Consider the following 20032-nt stretch of genomic DNA (forward strand, 5'->3'; position numbering starts at 1 on the left):
CTCCAAGTACTATGACAGTTAGGCTGGAGGTGAGAAAACTTGGATTTTATTGTCGATCGGCTGCTCAAAAACCATACATCACGCTGGTAAATGCCAAACGACGCCTCGCTTGGTGTAAGGAGCGTAAACATTGGACGATTGAACAGTGGAAAAACGTTGTGTGGACTGACGAATCACGGTACACAATGTGGCCATCCGATGGAAGGGTGTGATAATGAGGATTGCCCGGTGAACGTCATCTTCCAGCGTGTGTAGTGCCAACAGTAAAATTCGGAGGCGGTGGTGTAATGGTGTTGTCGTGTTTTTCATGGAGGGAGCTTGCAACCGTTGTTGTTTTGCGTGGCACTATCACAGCAAAGGCCTACATTGTTGTTTTAAGCAACTTCTTGCTTCCAACTGTTAAAGAGCAATTCGGAGATGGCGTTTTGCATCTTTCAAGACGATCGAGCACCTCTTCATAATGCATGGCCTGTGGCGGTGAGGTTTAACGGCAATAACATTCATGTAATGGACTGGCCTGCACAGAGTCCTGACCTGAATCCTACAGAACACCTTTGGGATTTTTCGGAACACCGACTTTGTTCCAGGCCTCACCGACCTACACGATACCTCGTCTCAGTGCAGCACTCCGTAAAGAAAGGGCTGGCATTTCCCAAGAAATCTTCCATCAACTGATTGAACGAATGCCTGAGAGAGTGGAAGCCATCATCAAGGCTAAGGGTGGACCAACACCATATTGAATTCTAGCATTACCGGTGGAGGGCGTCACGAACTTCTAAGTCATTTTCAGCTAGGTTTCCAGACACTTTTGATCACATAGTGTAACTGTACTTATCGTATGTTGTTGGTATCTAATCGTAAGATGAAGTCAGTTATTGTGATTAAATCACAATGTATATAGATTGTAATCTTTATGGTAAATATCAATTATTAAGTCAATAATATTTTCTGTCTATAAATGTTAAGGACATTAGACATAGCTGTCAAGAAATTTTCCCATTGAACTAAACCTAGTTATAATTGGCGTATATGACCACTCTCCACAAACGAAAATGTCTATGGCTTTGACATCAGCCTCTATACTGAAGTCGAGTGAATATTAATTTGAGAGAAACATTATATGTTGCTTCCGTGGTCAGAAGTAAGCATGAAATAAAACATTAACAAATGACATTTTCATCGGGACCATCTGCATACGGTGTATTACGGCGTTACGATATTGTCAGCCACCGAAATGACTAAATGATAAGAAATGTAAAATTTACGACGGAACAGGCAACGAGCTACTAATTGACTCCTGTTACTTATTTACTTTTTAATGGCTGCCAGCAACTTCTACCGCTTAGCCAATTACTCGCTATAACGTTTTTATGGCCACATACGCTGATAAACGTCAGCGCCAGTGAAAGCTGCTCGTATCAGTGCGCGCCGGCATATGGCATGTGTGACGTTCATATATTAGGTACAGCAGGGCAGACCTCTGCGTGGACTGTCTTCTGACGCAGTGGTAGTATTACCATATTATCGAGTTCTGGTCATGTTATGTGGATGAAGTCCAGTTGATGCTCATATTCAACACCAAGGGAAAGCTATAAGATCTCATATAAACATAATAAATTAATTTGACTGCTACAAAATTAAAATTACCAGCTGGATTCAGAAAAACTGCTGTACCGTATGGTCTATTCATATGCAGACGGAAGGAAAAATATAACAAAATATTTGATGTATAGTGTCATATATTGGGCTACAAAAACAGTTTTTCACGCGTTGCTGTTTCAACAACTAATAGCAGTACAACTGAATTTCACGAAATATAGAAGTAGTAGGAAAATGAGTGTTGTGGTCTACCTGCATAACCCAGGACGACAGAGAGGTAAAACTCCGCAATGTGCCTGCATTCTAAATAGCATTCTTCTCTTAGCCATCGGCAGTTCCCTCCATTTAAAATTCACGCCCCATGACGTTATACACTCTTGTTATGTGATTGCTCGTACCCTACGATGAAATACACTATGTGATCAAAAGTATCCGAACACCCCCAGAAACACGCGGTTTTCATATTAGATGCACTGTCCTGCCACCTACTGCCAGGTATCAGGGACCTCAGTAGTCATTAGACCTCGTCAGAGAGCAGAATGGGGCGCTCCACAGAAATCACGGACTTCGTCATACGTCTGTACTCGAGATTTCCACACTCCTAAACATCTCTAGCACCATTGTTTCCGATGTAATAGTGAAGTGAAAACGTGAAGGGACACGTACAGTAGAAAAGCGTACAGACCGACCTCGTCTGTTGACTGACAGAGACCGTCGGCAGCTGCAAACGGTCGTAATGTGTAATAGGCAGACATCTATACACACCATCAACAGGAATTCCAAAATGCCTCAGGATCCACTCCAAATACTATGACAGTTAGGTGGGAGGTGAGAAAAATTGGAATTCATTGTCGAGCGGCTTCTCATAAGCCACACATCACGCAGGTAAACGCCAAACGACGCCTCGCTTGGTGTAGTGAGCGTAAACATTGGACGATTGAACAGTGGAAAAACGTTGTGTGGAATGGCGAATCACGGTAAACAATGTGGCGACCCAATGGCAGGGTGTGGGTACGGCGAATGCCCGGTGAATGTCATCTGCTAACGTCTGTAATGCCAAGAGTAAAATTCGGCGGCGGTGGTGTGGTCGTGTTTTTCATGGAGAGGGCTTGCATCCCTTGTTGTTTTGCGTGGTACTATCACAGCACAGGCCTGTATTGATGTTTTAAGCACCTTCTTACCTACCACTGTTGAACAGCAATTCGGGGATGGCAATTGCATCTTTAAACACGATCGAGCACCTGTGCATAATGGACGGCCTGTGGCGGAGTGGTTACACGACAATGACGTCCCCTGTAATGGACTGGCCTGCACAGAGTCATGACCAGAATCCTATAGTGCACCTTTGGGATGTTTTGGAACGCCGACTTGCTGCCTGGCCTCAACGACCGACGTCGATAACTCTCCCCAGTACAGCACTTCGTGAAGATTGGGCTGCCATTCCCCAAGACACCTTCCAACACGTGATTGAACGTATGCCTCCGAGAGTGGAAGCTGTCGTCAAGGCTAAGGGTGGGCCAACACCATACTGAAGTCATTTTCACCCAGGTTTCCGGATACTTTTGATCTCGTAGTCTAAGTTTACTTTCTGTATCTTTCCAGAGCAGTCTGCTTGAGATTGTACACAAATCCGTAGTTAATGGTTTTGCATTACATATTTTACTGTCAGTGAGTGTTGATCGCGTATGCTTTTAAACTTGTGACGGACTTTGGCTCCGCTGAAACTTTTTCAGATCTGATTATGTAAGCAACAACAGTAAGCGGTGCTGACGGATCGGACGGCCTACTTCTGTAACCGAAATTCTAAGATCTCAAGACTGTTCGATGGAACCGAAACCGGTCACGATGTTAAGAACACATCTAGATGGGCAGTAACATTTGTTGTGTAAATCATGCTTTTGGGTGTTGGCATGTGATACACCGGTGGAAAAGTAACATATCCATGTCTGAACTCCACCACTCTGACCACAGTAGGACCATTTGGGACCGACCGACCACCGTGGCGTCCTGTACCACTGGCGTCATGTTCATGAAATATGAGGGTGGGGGGGGGGTAAGAGCAGGACCATCCCGGATTTGCAGATTTTGTATCCGACACTTCTCATTCAAGAAGCTCTTCAATTGGCATCAAGAGACTTAGTGGTCCTCTGTCCAGTCCTTCCATAAATGAAAATCCGTGACAGTGCGGGACTTGAACCCGAGTGCTGTGCATGGCAGTTTTATGAGCTGACCACTTTTAGACACCTTCTTTCTTTCTTTCAGTTGATCCGTTTTGTTTTGTTTTGTTTTTTTTTTTTTTCATCATTGTTCTGTACGGATGTCACAAGACATTCAAATTCTTTCGATGAGAAACGTAATTGAGCTTTTACTATTACAGAGCGTGGGCAGTGCCATACCCAAACACGCTGAGTTACCGTACTGCCAATAACTAAGCTATGGAAGCTGGCACCGGTGTAAAGGGTGTAGCATGAGTAATAGGAAAAACTGACACGAGCAAAAATGTACGATAAGAGAAACAGAAACGTTGGTTTGTTTGTGCGTGAAGATTTGGGTTGTAGAAAGAGGGAACACGGTATGTCGTGGAAGTTGACATGTCATATTAATTTCGAAGTAAATGATGAAATATTCTTGAGATTTCAGGACTGTGGGTGTAGCTGCAGCTAGTTGATATACGAGTGGCTTTCAGTAAGTAATGCAACACAATTTCTTCCTTGGTCAGTTTCAATGGAAAAAAATGTGGAATTTGTTGAGGGACACAGTGTAATAGCCACACTTCACCCTCTATAGTTTCATGAGGTTCCGCTAGTTGGCGGCGCTATACGCACCTTTGAAACTGTCATCTGTAACGGAGATGCGTTACAAGCAGAGAGTTGTCACTGAGTTTCTTTCGGCGAAAAGCCAGAGCATTGAATACGAGTATGTTCATAGGCGTTTTGAGAATACCTGCGGAGCTCGAGCAGTAAACAAAAGGACGGTAAGTCATTGGGCGAGGCGTCTGTCAACATCGCAAGAAAGTTTTGCAAGCCTGCCCCATCGCCTGCGTACATAACTGCTGCTCGTAGTGCTGGGAAGTGCAAACACTCTCACTCGAGGTGATCGACCGTTCACAATCAAAAATTTCGCTGCTCAACTGGAAGTCTCGGTGGTAGTGCTGTCTCACAAGTCCACCAGTTGTGGTACTGAAAGGTGTGTGCATGCTCGGTTCCTCACCTTCCGACTTCTAGTTGTTCGGCCTAATGAATGATGCATTTCGCGGGAAGCAGTATGTGAATGATGGGGAGGTTGTTGATGCAGCGAGAGGTAGTCTCCTACGTCGACTAGAAGAGTGGTACCAGGCGGTCACACAGGCCCTCAGTAAGGAGGCGTAAGGCCGCCGCTTTAACGGAGATTATGTTGAAAAGTAGAATTTTGTAACCCGAAGAATGGTAAATACTATGGTCTAGTGGTATACTGAATGAACCAACCTGCTTTCAGAGAAAAAAGTGTTGCATTACTTATTAAACGCCAGTCGTACATTAATTTTAAGGATTTCTTCAAACTGTTGACACATCCCCTTCGAACAATTTATACGGGACTGTGCTTAAACTGACACACAATATTTTTTTCTATGTAAGTAGGCTGTTTACGTTTTCTTATTGGGAACGTTACGTAGCGCTCTGTGGCTAGTTTGCATTGTTGTCTGCCATTGTAGTGTTGGGCAGCGGCAGCTGGATGTGAACAGCGCGTAGCGTTGCGCAGTTGGAGGTGAGCCGCCAGCAGTGGTGGATGGGGGGAGAGAGATGGCGGAGTTTTGAAATTTGTTATGCTGGATATTATGAACTGCTATATATATTATGACTATTAAGGTAAATACATTGTTTGTTCTCTATTAAAATCTTTCATTTGCTAACCATCCCTATCAGTAGTTAGTGACTTCCGTAGTTTGAATCTTTTATTTAGCTGGCAGTAGTGGCGCTCGCTGTATTGCAGTAGTTCGAGTAACGAAGATTTTTGGTGAGGTATGTGATTTGTGAAAGGTACAGGTTAATGTTAGTCAGGGCCATTCCTTTGTAGGGATTTCTGAAAGTCAGATTGCGTTGCGCTAAAAAAATATTGTGTGTCAGTTTAAGCACAGTCCTGTATAAATTGTTCAAAGGGGATGTTTCATATGGCGACCCTGTTCACTAATTGTTTCACTGCCTACGCCATTGTTTGCCGCCCGCTCCATTTCCCTATGCACAATTACCAAATTACTACTTTGAATTTCTGTTAATTCACTACACAGTGGTGCTGATAAGCTCCGCTCGTCGTAATTATTATAGGGATAGTTAGCAAATGAAAGATTTTAATAGAGAACAAACAATGTACTTACCTTAATAGTCATAATATATATAGCAGTTCATAATATCCAGTATAACAAATTTCAAAACTCCGCCATCTCTCTCCCCACATCCACCACTGCTGGCGGCTCACCTCCAACTGCGCAACGCTACGCGCTGTTCACATCCAGCTGCCGCTGCCCAACACTACAATGGCAGACAACAATGCAAACTAGCCACAGAGCGCTACGTAACGTTGCCAATAAGAAGACATAAACAGCCTACTTACACTGTTACTGAACCGATAAGTCTGCCTCTGTGACACGACTGGTTGTGAATTCGATTCGCCTCTTGCGATGTCTTTTCCTGAGTACCATATTGCTCCTTCATAACAAGATTTTCTGTTACTTGGTAAGTTCCTTGCGTTTACCAATGTCATCTTTCCTGCAAGGACTCATATTATTCTCTGGTAGAAAACGTGTGGCTTCTTGTTTTCCAGTGAACGTGTACGACGGGGAGAAGCTCAACCTGACGCGCATCTCGCGGACGGAGATGGGCGCCTACCTGTGCATCGCCAGCAACTCAGTGCCTCCATCCGTCAGCAAGCGGATCATCGTAGACGTTGAGTGTGAGTTACTTGCTGACATTACCACGTGGCTCTCACAGCTTGTCCTTAACATCACCTCGCTCATTCAGTGTGTGCAAGACAAAAGCGAACCCATTTGATGATTTCACTTTTTCCCTATCGCCCAATCTTCCGATCACATTACGGGCATCATTCACTAAGTAATTTATTCAATTCATTAATTTCACCTTACAGAATTACATCCAATCAGACTTTTTCAGTGAATACACACTACGATCTACGATTTTATTCATAGCTCCTATTTTTCCAGCATCTGTGGTGTCTATTATTTTCTATTTATTTTTCAGAAAAATATTCAGTCGTCAGGTGGACAATTGACATCGTTATTTCACTTAACCTTTTTCGACACATTTATCTGTCGTCCTTGGGAGTTTACAAAATTTACTTAATAGTCAAAACATTACCAAACAAGTGTGTGAAGTACAAGACACGTATTGCAAAAATTTAAACAATACTGGCTTAGAAGACGACAGTACTGTCGTCACTGAAGCCTAATGCCATGATACATAATGAAATTTACACTGTGTGCGCGATAATTATAGCCACATATTGATAGCTTGGAGTGAATTAATTCACTAGGTACAAAGTGAAGTTTGTGTGCTAGAAGAAAGGCAAATGAAATGATGATAATTAACTTAGTACACACGAAAAGCGATAAAACTCATATAAATAACTACAGAGGAATTTCATTTCTGCCAGTTAGTTACAAAATGTTTTCAGAAATCATACTTAAAAGTCTTGGATCATAAACTGACTATATAATGGGCTAATATGAAGCTGGTTTTAGGAAAGGTAGGTAGTGTGTGGAACCAATTCCAAGGTGAAAGATCTGAAACTTTCGATACAAAAACATGGGCCGGGCAGAGAGATGCACAATCCCCCTTGGTGTTGTAATAGAAAAAGTAATTGGGAGACAGGATAGAGAAGTAAAAGGAATAACCGTTGACAGGCCACAAACAACTCAAATTTATTTAGGGAAGTGTGGCATATGCTGGTTGTGGATTCGATTTGGCTCTTCCGATATCTTTTCCTGAGTACCATATTGCTCCTTTATAAGAAGATGTTCTGTTGCTTGGTAAGTTCCTTGGTTTACCAATGTCATTTTTCCTGCAAGGACTCATCTTATTCTCTGGTAGAAAACGTGTGGCTTCTTGTTTTTCAGTGAACGTGTACGACGGGGAGAAACCCAACCTGACGCGCATATGCAGACGATCTCACATTCCCTTCAAACTCCAGAGAAACAGCAGTTAAAAGGGACTCAAAACGTCTAATCAGAAAACCTAATACATCGAAAGTCTTCCTCGATACCTAGATGAACTTTCCACTTTTACACTTTCTGGCAAAAAATATCAAGCAGAAAAATTTAAGTTGTAAGAGAAATCATCTAACCCTCTGGAACCAAATCGTGAAGACAACAAAGAGAGAATAATTGAACTACTCAATCTTATAGGATTACATGGAATAGGTACAATACAAAACAATATTTCTTAATGTAAAATTAAAACACCACATAACAATAGTTAAATCTCAGAATGGCATCATTGGAGGTAGATCATTAACTATAAACAGATAAAAAGAAAAAAAAAACCTAGCAAAATTTTTAGTGCGGTTGTTGTTGAGGGAACCAGGGCGAGAGAGATGTCTAACGAGTTGTATCAAAACTTGGAGGAAATCTCGGACACTTTCAGCGAAAAATGAATGAACGATAGCAGAATGACAAAATCAATTCTCTACCTTGCTGTCTTAAGGAAACTAAAAACAGCTGGAAACTTGAATGAAGAAAACCTTGAGGAAATAATCACTACATAAATAATTTTGTAGGAGAGAGATGCACTGAGAATTTTGACTGACAAGCATCAGTTTAAAACTAAACCAAGTGTAACACATATGTGAACGTGGGCAGAAGAACGTAAGAAAAAGCACAGTGCAAAGATGCGATTTTGCGAAAAGAAGAAAGCAAGCACATCAGCGACTACAGATCCCATGATGGCACCTTTAGTGTGTGTAAAAACCGGTTATCCAGAAAACAGTATTTAAGCGATCTTGGCTTTTGAATTATTTCTACAACAGAGTGATCGCCCCACTACGCACTGTGTGTTCACTGCAAAATAGTATGCCGCGCCAGGCATTGCGACAGATTTAGGCCTTGTAATCTTTAAAGACAAGATTAGCTAAGTATCATTACATATAGCTTTTACTAAGAAATGTTTTTCATCAGGTGCTCTAGCGTTTAACATTTGTTTCCATACACTTTTCCTTTTATATATCGCCGTAGTCACGCTCCGTAGCTGGGAATAACAGTATAGTAATAATAATTACTTTACGTGTGGCTATGGATATGTGAAATTTTAGAATTATTGGTCTCATTAACCCTAAGCAATTTTCTCACTACTTTGTTGGGGACCGTGGGAAGTAACATCCAACAGAAGCGTATGAAAACAGTACAAAAGGAATCGGTGTAGAGAAGATATTACTTGGTCAGAGGAAGAGCGACAAATAACGGCTAAAATTAGCAAATGAGATGGAGAGTAGAAAACAGAAATATATTGGGGCGAGAAAAGCACATATAGTTTACATCGTGGCCTCTGCTCCTGTTAGTCACAGAGGAACATAGTTGTGACATGCCTAGATGGAAGCTACTGCGATGGTACAAGATGAAATTTTAACATCCTTTAACTGTTAATATGAAACTTACTGGCGGATTAAAATTGTGTGCCGGACCGAGAGTCGAATACGGGACCTTTGACAAGTACTGGTGGAGGCCAGTACTGCGGGAGGCAAAGGTCCAGAATGCGAGTCTCGGTCCTACACAAAGTTTTATCTGCCTGCGTGTTTCATATAAGCGTACATTTCCTGGAGAGTGATGATTTAGTTCATTAATTATTCAGTTTGAGCTGTTGGTTGTTGCATGGAAGTACTGTGATAATCTTTCTCTCGTACTCTCAGTTATTCAGGTACAATGTACAGTATGTTTTATTGTCTGACTAAAATGTTTTATATAATTTAAGCTTACATGCGTGCTGCTTCATTATAAAGACTCACAAAGTTTTCCATCAAATATACCCGAACTCCAGTACTCTTGACGAAAGTACTGCTCAAAAGCTGAGAGATAAATGGCCATTCGGTGTCGTTGCCTTTAATTTTACGTGTCCTCATCAACTGCACTTCGAACTGCGGAATCGGTTCCAAAACTTTTGCAGAAAATTACAGCAACACGAAGAAAATATCCGATTTCTCAGATTTTCTTGGCTGGATTGCTTAATGCCTTATGGTACTCAGCGGAGTTGATAATTTAATTTTTTATGCGTTGCAGTTTAATCGAAACACTATGCCACGCCACTTTCGCATAGAAGGTCTCAAGTGTAGTCTCGTCTTGCTGTATTTGAGACAACAGTGCATTTTATAGTAGAGATTGGTCATGTAGGTAGCCAAACTCTGCGCTACTTATTCATCGGAAACACCCTTACTGCGCATAAAATTCCTCTTCACGACAAATACTTTGAGTTTCGTACTCAGGTTCCGTTAGTTCAGTTATCGAACCGATGTTCTTTGGTACCACTGTCGGTACTTATGTATCCCGAATGGAAGGCGGTGGGTGGGTCTGCTCCTGAAAACTGAAAGGTTGGCCGAATGAAGGAAGAGAGTAGGAGCAGGTGAGGTAAAACACGTCGGTACTGCAAGTAAGTGAAAGTGGTTTGCTGGTGCATGAATATCTACGGAAGCACACATAACTTTGTACAGATGAGCACGTAGGTGCGAAGCCTCAGACCCGTCGTAAGTAGTGTAAAGTCTCTATATGAAGCGAAGCGTCCCGGCCGTCTGCTCGTGATTAGATGCGCTGAATCCGGAGCGACGTTCGTACAGCTCCACAGCGCCGGCTAGAGGGCGCTGTCGTCGGTGTCTGTCGTAGTTTTTTTTATTATTATTTATTTTATGGCCTTCATTGGACCACTGTAGTCAAAAATACAAAGTTCTAAACAAGTTGTTACAAATGGATACAATTTGGTTCGACAATAACTTAATATATTTAGGTAATATAATTATTAGAGGCTATTCTTATATGAAAGGTGTTTTGCTCTTCTGTCTGCCCAATATTTCTTCATTCTTTCAGATATTTTCTTTCTTTCTTCATCTGAGACAACTCTTCCTGTACTCCTTTTATTGATTTTCATTTGTAGTCTGGTTTGCGGGTCTTGCAGTATTCTGGTTTTCTCTGTCTTGTTTTTTAGGTCATCTACTGTAATTTGAAGTTCTTTTATATCGTCCTTAATTTCTGTGATCCATTTAATGACGCTCTTTCTATTCCACAATTTTTGTATTATTTTTTAACTAATTCTGTTTTCTGGAGTTCTCATCAGATGTCCAAAGAATGTCTTCCTGATTGTGCTCATGACTGGTTCTATTTTCTTGTATACTGTTTCATTTGATACTATTCTCCAATGTCCATTTATTTTATACTGTTTATTTATACATGTCCTAATTATTCTTCTTTCTATTTTTAGTATTCTGTCAATTTCTGCTGTATTAGTTGTTTTGAAGATAGTTTCAGCTGCATACGTTATTTCTGGTTGTGTAACTGTTTTATAGTTTTTAATTTTGCATCTATGATAGGCTTTTTTGTTGTATGTAGTTTTGGTAATTTGCATAGTTCAGTTTTTTTATTCTATTTTGCCATGATGGCTTCTCATTTAGATTGTATGTTATTATTTCGTCTAAATACTTAAATTTTGATTTCCTGTTCTCCTATTGTAATTTTGTTTGCAAGTGGTGGATCAGTTAGCATAATCTCCGTTTTTTCAAATGATATTCTAAGGCCTACTTTCTCTGCTATTTCTTGTAGTGATTTCACTTGTTGCCTGGCTTCTTGAACGGTGTTGGCTAGGAGAGCAAGATCATCAGCGAATCCCAAGCAGTTTAAGCTAATATCATCTTTTGCACTTCCAATTCTTATCCTCTTTGGATTCTCCTTGTACCATTCTCTCATCATGTCGTAGTACCAACTTAAGAACTTGCACCTACGCCGTGGTATCGTAGCTATCGATATCACAGGTACAGATGTTTATCTTTAAACTTTCCAGAACTTCAACTATCAATTAAACGAAAATGAAAGGTACTAAGGTTTTTTTTTTTTCCAGCGGTATGGATTTACGTCCCGCGAATCGCTGTGTCGCATTCACGAAATCGAGACCCACGAGAGTGGCAGGCAGGGACGCTTACGTCACAGCAAGTAACACTGCAGATGTTACGAATGGCAGCAGCCGTCTCTGGCGGGGAGCGAATAACTATTTCTGATGTGGTTAATAATTTTTAACTGCGCATTTAAATGCACGAAAGCTCTCGATAGCACACAATAAAGTTATGACGTTTATTGGGTACCTTTTTATTGAAAGTTTGATTTCCCGGTGGGTCCTGCACGGAGCCGAAAGTATGGCGGACACCGAGAGTGGTGTGACGTCACAAGTTTGTTGCAAGGCCCGTATTTCTCGCGGGTCCCGCATGAGTCCCCGACAACAGAATGCACAGCAAGCAAAGGAGTGACGCCACCTAGTTCGTCGGAATTCTGTAATTTTTGTCTACGGCGATATATAAAAGAAAAAGTGTATGGAAACAAATGTGAAACGGTAGAGCACCTGATGAAAAACATTTCTTAGTAAAAGCTATATGTAATTATATTTAGCTAATCTTGTCTTTAAAGATTACAAGGCCTAAATCTGTCGCAATGCCTGGCGCTTCATACTATTTTGCAGTGAACACATAGTGCGTAGTGGCGCGATCACTGTGTTGTAGAAATAATTCAAAAGCCAAGATCCCTTAAATACTGTTTTCTGGATAACCGGTTTTTACACACACTAAAGGTGCCATCATCGGATCTGTGAAGATATAACAAGACAGGGTTGAGGGAAGGCTTACATGAGTTACACCATGTACATTACTATTCGTGCAGTATCACATAACTGAATGTAGATTAACATTTATAAACCATTTGGATATAACGATACATGAGGCAGACCAGGTGATATAAAAGCCCTGTCACAAAAATTAATAAACAACTGCTCTCCTGGTCATTCTTTTCCATGTGGCATGTAAAACCGAAATCACAAGATGAAACTATTTGAAGGTGGCATTATAGCCCTCGTGATAGGTGATAGATAAAACATCAATGATTATTTAAATGCGCTGAATGCTATGCATACGCCGATCATATTTACAGTAGAAGTTGAAAGTAATAATAGTATTAACTACTTAGACATCACTATTACTAAAGCAGGTTCGAATCCTGCCTCGGGAATGGATGTGTGTGATATCCTTAGGTTAGTTAGATTTAAGTAGTTCTAAGTCCTAGGGGACTGATGACCTCAGATGTTAAGTCCCATAGTCCTCAGAGCCATTTGAACCATTACTAAAGCAGCCGGCCGTCTTACATTTAACGTTTACAGGAAACCAGTAGCGACAGACCATGTTATTCATTTCGCAATCCAACCATCCATCTAAGTATAAAAAGTCCTGTTTTTGCTCAATGATACACAGACTCTTAAAGCTGCCATTGCAACGGAGCAGCGTTAGGCAAGAGATAAATGTCCTCAAGCCTGTAGCAATGGTTATGATGCGGCCATGGTGGACAGGTTGAATACAAAAATTTAAAAAGCAAGGGTAAGAAGCAAAGACCATCTAACATTAGTAGGGGTAAAACGTATGCTCCGATGACATATCCAGGGTCGATTTCTGACAAAATAGACCGACAGTTTCGTAAGTCCGGCGTGGTACTGGCTGGCATTTAGCACGCAAAATAGTTTGCGCTCGAGACTTAGGCATACGATTGAAGACAGCACTGATAAATTTAGAAGCACCCGGGTATATAGATTACAATGTGGCGGATGTGAAGGCTTTTATGTGCGACAAACAGGAAGATCGTTTTTTACGCGTTTTCGTGAGCACACGTGTGCCCATAACAGGTCCGCTTTGGGTGACCATCTGTGGGACTCGAACCATAAGATTACTGATATGCAACAAGGTATGAAAAACTTGCATAAAGAACCTAAAGGAAGCAAACCCGACGCTTGGAAAACATCGAAATTTACAAAAACAAAAAGAGGTTTCCGGGCAAATTGTTGAACGACCAATTAGAATCGGCGGACCAAAATTTCATTGACGTATATGATGGGCGTTGTGTATCTATTATGCTCGGAAAATCACCTATAGAATACCGCTAAATTTTTTTGCATAATGCCTTTGTTTCAGATGTTTTTACTCTGTAATTGATGTACTTTATAATAAGTATAGTAGGTATAGTATGCATAGTATGTATAGTATGTACAGTAAGTGTATGAGAAAGTGTTCTTTGCATCGGTATTTGATTAGCAGTAATAGAAAAGTTGTATCGCAATAGTGAGTAGTTACACCGTGGGACTGTGTGTGCACTGCTGGGACAGCGCTATCTAGTGGCCGGTTGTGAACCACTAGAATCGCAGCAGGCACACCAGCGCGGAATAGGGCAGTGTGATGCCGACCGCTGTACCAAATAGTTTTGTCATGTGACTTCGGTTTTACATATCTGATGGGAAAGAATGACCAGGAGAGCAGATTTTATTAATTTTCGTGACAATGATTTTATATCAGCTGGTCTGCCTCGTGTATCGTTATATCCAAATGGTTTACAATGTTAATTTACATTCAGGTATGTGATACTGCACGAATAGTAATGTATATAGTGTAACTCATGTAAGCCCTTCCTCAAACCTGTCTTGTTATATATTCACAGATCCGATGATGGCACCATTAGTGTGTTGAAAACGGTCATCCAGTAAACAGTATTTAAGCGATCTTTGCTTTTGAATTATTTCTACAACACAGTGATCGCCCCACTACATACGATGTGATCAGTGGAAAACATAAGCCTGACAAGAGAACCTCCCCATCGCACCCCCCTCAGATTTAGTTACAAGTTGGCACATTCGATAGGCCTTGAAAATCTAAACACAGATCAATCGAGAAACCAGGAAGAAGTTGTGTGGAACTATGAAAAAATAAGCAAAATATACAAACTGAGTAGGTTATGTGCAAGATATCCAACATCAAGAACAGTGTGAGCTCAAGAGCGCCGTGGTCTCGTGGTTAGCGTGAGCAGCTGCGGAATGAAAGGTGCGTGGTTCAAGTCTTCCCTCGGCTGAAAAGTTTACCATCTTTATTTTCGCAAAGTTATGATCTGTCCGTTCGTTCATTGACGTCTCTGTTCACTGTAATAAGTTTAATGTCTGTGTTTGGCGACCGCACCGCAAAACCGTGCGATTAGTAGACGAAAGGACGTGCCTCTCCAATGGGAACCGAAAACATTTGATCGCAAGGTCATAGGTCAACCGATTCCTCCACAGGAAAACACGTCTGATATATTCTATACGACACTGGTGACGGCATGTGCGTCACATGAAAGGAATATGTTGTCGACTCACCTAACTTGTACACTTGGCGAATGGGTGAAAAGATTCTTCTACCTTGCACGATTTAGGTTTTCTTGTGGATGTGATAATCACTCCCAAAAAAGTGATGAAAACATAAGCGTTTGTCACATAAACTGAAAATAAAAAGTTAAACTTTTCACCGGAGGGAAAGCTTGAACCAAGGACTTCTGGTTTCGCAGCTGATCGCGCTAACCACGGGACCACGGCGCTCTTGAGCTCAGACTTTCCTTGATGTTGCATATCTCCACATAAACTACTCAGTTTGTATATTTTGCTTATTTTTTCATAGTTCCACACAATTTCTTCCTGTTTTCTCAATTGATCTGTGTTCAGTTTTTCAAGGCCTATCCACTGTGCCAACTTATAACTAAATCTGAGGGGGGTGCAATGGGGAGGTTCCCTTGTGAGTACAGTTCGTTGTAAAATCAGCCTGGATGCAATTTAACGTGCACTACGATACATAGAGCTGCAGGACGACCACTATACCATGGTGTTGAAATGGTTATAATTTTTAAAACTAATTTCTTATTTGTAATGCAATAATTTTAAACACGATCTTTTTGGTCCGGGTCGTTCATCTTTAGCTATTGGCGCCATCAGTAAAATCTATGAGAAAGCAGTCCGATGTTAAGCGGCGAAGCTAACATATATACGATACTAGAGGAAAAATAAATCATCCACAGGCCCTTGGTCTCGCGGGCCATAGGTCAGCCGGAGCGCGGTAGTATTTTAGAGCCTTAGTAGCCGGCAAGGCATATGACGTTTGCGCCGACCGGCCCTCTGTCAGGGTGAAAGACGACCTCCGCAGTCTTGGCACGGAAACAGCCGCCCAGTGGCCACTGGCTTCTCTCCATCACTCCCCCCCCCCCCCTCCTACCCACACCCTCACCATCAGCCCTGATCACTCGCTAGGGAACCATCGGCTAGCCGTTGTCACTGACAGGGAATCCACTCCTCCCACGCCCCAGAAAGAGGACTGACTATAAGCCGCGTAGGCCCATTTTATTGATGGTCGCTTTCAGAGGCATAAATGGCCTCCTAAATCCCCAGAAATTCATTTACTGCTCGTGAAATCACCGTGATTTTATTCCGGAGAAAGAGTGGGCCTCCTCTAGGTTTTAATTATTCCGAATAGTGGAACGCACACTTCGAATTCGCCTCTGTTTCTGGTGGCCACAAAAGACAAAACACTCATATCTGTAAAATGCAAAAAATTACAGTGATATGCCCCTTTCCGAATTTATAATGCAGTTAACCTTGGGCAATTTCGCAAGTTATCGTTACCTAAGAAATTCTGGTTCGCTGGTAGTGTACTTCAGCGAACATAAAGATTAGATTTAATTTGTACCATACGTAGTAAGTTCCTCTAAAGATAACACGACTGCGACTTAATGTCACATAGGAAGCAGGCGACATGTTAATAATTAACAGTTTTACTGCATAAAGGCTGGATTGGTCGCCAGTCAAAAAGCCGTGCTTCAGAAATAGAATACCTTTATTGCTCGTGTCCCGGCGGAGGTTCGAGTCCTCCCTCCGGCATGGGTGTGCGTGTTTGTCCTTAGGATAATTTAGGTTGAGTAGTGTGTAAGCTTAGGGACTGACGAACCTTAGCAGTTAAGTCCCATAAGATTTCACACACATTTGAATATTTTTTTATTGCTCGTAATATGCCACGTTTCTCAGTCATTCATCTTCAGGTATCTGTTAAAGACTGTAAAGGTACATGAAAATTACATAAGATGATCAAGTCAGTGAAAAAAAAAAAGAACAACTTTCAGTTTTACACACGAGGCACTTCAGGCAAAAACATACCTATGCGCATCATGTTGCACGTAAAAGTTCACAAGATGTGCACGTATTACTCATAAACAACCTAGTGTGAAAATCATAGCAAGAAACTTTAGAGATGAGCATTCACGCCAGATGGCAATATGAGAGCTGTGGTTGCGCCATAGTTCGTCATAAATGACATCATAGTCCAAAAGTTAGATTATAAAAATACAATAGGCAAATACACATGATAATACTATAATTCTAGGAAAGATTGCAAACAGTAAATAACAGTAAGTCAGGTGGCAGAATAATAGAGAATATGGCGCCGTACACCAACAAAACTAAAAGTGAATTTTGTTAATGAAGAATAACAGACACGAACAGATAATGAAAGTTCAACAACAAAATGGTCACGCTATTTAAAATGTAGAACGTAAAATAAATACCAACGTACGCAGCCGTAATGCCTGTCATCAGGTGGCAGAAAATGGCTCTGAGCACTATGGGACTTAATATCTGAGGTCATCATCCCCCAGAACTTAGAACTACGTAAACCTAGCTAACCTGAGGACATCACACACATCCATGCCCGAGGCAGGATTCGAACCTGCGACTGTATCAGTCGCGCGGTTCCGGACTCAAGCGCCTAGAACCGCTCGGCTCCCATGGCCGGCTCAGCTGGCAAAATAGTAGCAATATTGGCGCCGTATATCGTCACAGTTGACAACTAATATAATTAAAACTAAATAACAAAAAAATATAAAATTATAGTACAAATAATAGAATGAATTAACAGAGCCATATTGGCTGACATCAATTTGTAATAAAAACTAACACAAGAAAGGGGCCGAAGCGCTATGGTGGCTATCTTTTCATAAATTGTGGATGCATAGAACTAAATGTACCGTGAGACAAAGATGCAAACCGGTCCAAGAAACAGAACGGACTAGTTTGTTACTGCTAGTACAAAAAGTTAAGACATGTACAAATGGGAATAAAGTGCAATGTCAGTGCAAGCTGGATTTCGTATTTAGATGCAAACTATTCGTGGAACAGTAACAACAGTGTGCGAAGTGTTTATAGCAGGAAAGGATAGTAGTGGTGGGGGAGGAGATGTAGGAGATAAGGTGCGGAGAAGCTATTGGGCTTAGCATGAGATAGTGTCGTAAAAAGTCTACCATTTATTTCGGAATCTTTCAACGATATTCACCGAGCATTTTTCAGCTTCTGAGAAACTGAGCAATAAAATGAAAAATATGATGTGATACATGCGCAGCTGCCCGTTCACGTGACTGTCGGTACCAAGGGCGTTCGTTCGTTATCAAGTATGTGTAGTGAGATGGCGTCAGCACAGCACTGGCTGAAGTTCATAGGTTTCTATGGCCAGTGTCAATTTAAAGAAAAAGTAATTTTTGGTGTACAGCTGCGTTATTACACACCACCGACGTACCGACCGTCATCGTAGCGGTCCTCTTCAGAGAGACTAAATGTAGATGGTGTAGTAGTGGTAGTGTTATTTAACGAAACGGCTAAAAAAATCAGTATTGTAATTGATTCGTTACTTGAGGAGAAGACCACAAGTCATCCAAGAGTCGATTTAAAAGAGTTTTGCACTTAGTCCACAGAAACAGGCTCGTCGTTCCAGACGTGAGTTAGCTATTTCTCATATGGATGATGCCTGGCTTATTTTATGGTGATGTTTGTCCTTCACATTTTGCTTAATTCAATTACTACAAACCCTTCATTGAATGTTTGTGAAAGGTAAGTCAAAATGTTATGTAAAAAGTACCTCAAGGATGTATGTTCGTGTGTTTAAAGCTACACTCTTTTGAAATGGGGCGAATATTTCCTCAGTAAAACTCTTGCACATACACTCGACAGATGGTCGCTGGAACACCAACCAGTGACGTACTCAAAAAGTTTGTCTTAGTCTATTGTCGCAATTTACTTATTTTGTCGACTGGCTGCCGGTTTCGGTACACAGTACCATCTTCATACCATCCCTTGTCACACTGACTTCTCAAGTAGGTGTGTCAAATACTTAAAAAGCCAGTGTGACGACTGCGTGCCGGGGTGTGGCCTTAAGACAATAGTGAGTTGTTGTTGTTGTTGTTGTTGTTGTTGTGGTCTTCAGTCCTGAGACTGGTTTGATGCAGCTCTCCATGCTACCCTAGCCTGTGCAAGTTTCTTCATCTCCCAGTGCCTACTGCAACCTACATCCTTCTGAATCTGCTTAGTGTATTCATCTCTTGGTCTCCCTGTACGATTTTTACCCTCCACGCTGCCCTCAATTACTAAATTTTTGATCCCTTGATGCCTCAGAACATGTCCTACCAACCGGTCGCTTCTTCCCGTCAAGTTGTGCCACAAACTCCTCTTCTCCCCAATTCTATTCAATACCTCCTCATTAGTTATGTGATCTACCCATCTAATCTTCAGCACTCTTCTGTAGAACCACATTTCGAAAGCTTCTATTCTCTTCCTGTCCAAACTATTTATTGTCCATGTTTCACTTCCATACATGGCTACACTCCATACAAATACTTTCAGAAACGACTTCCTGAAACTTAAGTCTATACTCGATGTTAACAAATTTCTCTTCTTCAGAAACGCTTTCCTTGCCATTGCCAGTCTACATTTTATATCTTCTCTACTTTGACCATCATCAGTTATTTGCTCCCCAAATAGCAAAACTCCATTACTACTTTAAGTGTCTCATTTCCTAATCTAATTTCCTCAGCATCACCCAACTTTATTCGACTACATTCCATTATCCTCGTTTGCTTTTGTTGATGTTCATCTTATATCCTCCTTTCAAGACACTGTCCATTCCGTTCAACTGCTCTTCCAAGTCCTTTGCTGTCTCTGACAGAATTACAATGTCATCGGCGAACCTCAAAGTTCTTATTTCTTCTCCATGGATTTTAATACCTACTCCGAATTTTTCTTTTGTTTCCTTTACTGCTTGCTTAATATACAGATTGAATAACATTGGGGAGAGGCTACAACGCTGTCTCACTCCCTTCCCAACCACTGCTTCCCTTTCATGCCCCTCGAATCTTATAACTTACATTTCATCAATTTCTTCATCATCTGCAGAGCTAGTTGGCATATAAACTTGTACTACTGTAATAGGCGTGGGCTTCGTGTCTGTCTTGGCCACAACAATGCGTTCACTATGCTGTTTGTAATAGCTTACCCGCACTCCTATATTTTTTATTTATTATTAAACCTACTCCTGCATTACCCCTATTTTATTT

General features: G+C 41.3%; 1 protein-coding gene across 2 annotated transcripts in view; it reads left to right on the forward strand.

Moving 5' to 3' along the window:
• LOC126094596 (lachesin) overlaps nucleotides 1-20032 on the forward strand; it is a 326905-nt gene that overhangs the window by 176984 nt on the left and 129889 nt on the right. For both annotated transcript variants that reach the window (XM_049909067.1, XM_049909076.1), the window contains exon 5: nucleotides 6397-6525. In XM_049909067.1, coding sequence (XP_049765024.1) covers nucleotides 6397-6525 — 129 coding nt within the window. The remainder of the gene's footprint in view (nucleotides 1-6396; nucleotides 6526-20032) is intronic.

The sequence above is a fragment of the Schistocerca cancellata genome, chromosome 1 (genome assembly GCF_023864275.1).
Source record: "Schistocerca cancellata isolate TAMUIC-IGC-003103 chromosome 1, iqSchCanc2.1, whole genome shotgun sequence".
Classification (NCBI taxonomy): domain Eukaryota; kingdom Metazoa; phylum Arthropoda; class Insecta; order Orthoptera; family Acrididae; genus Schistocerca; species Schistocerca cancellata.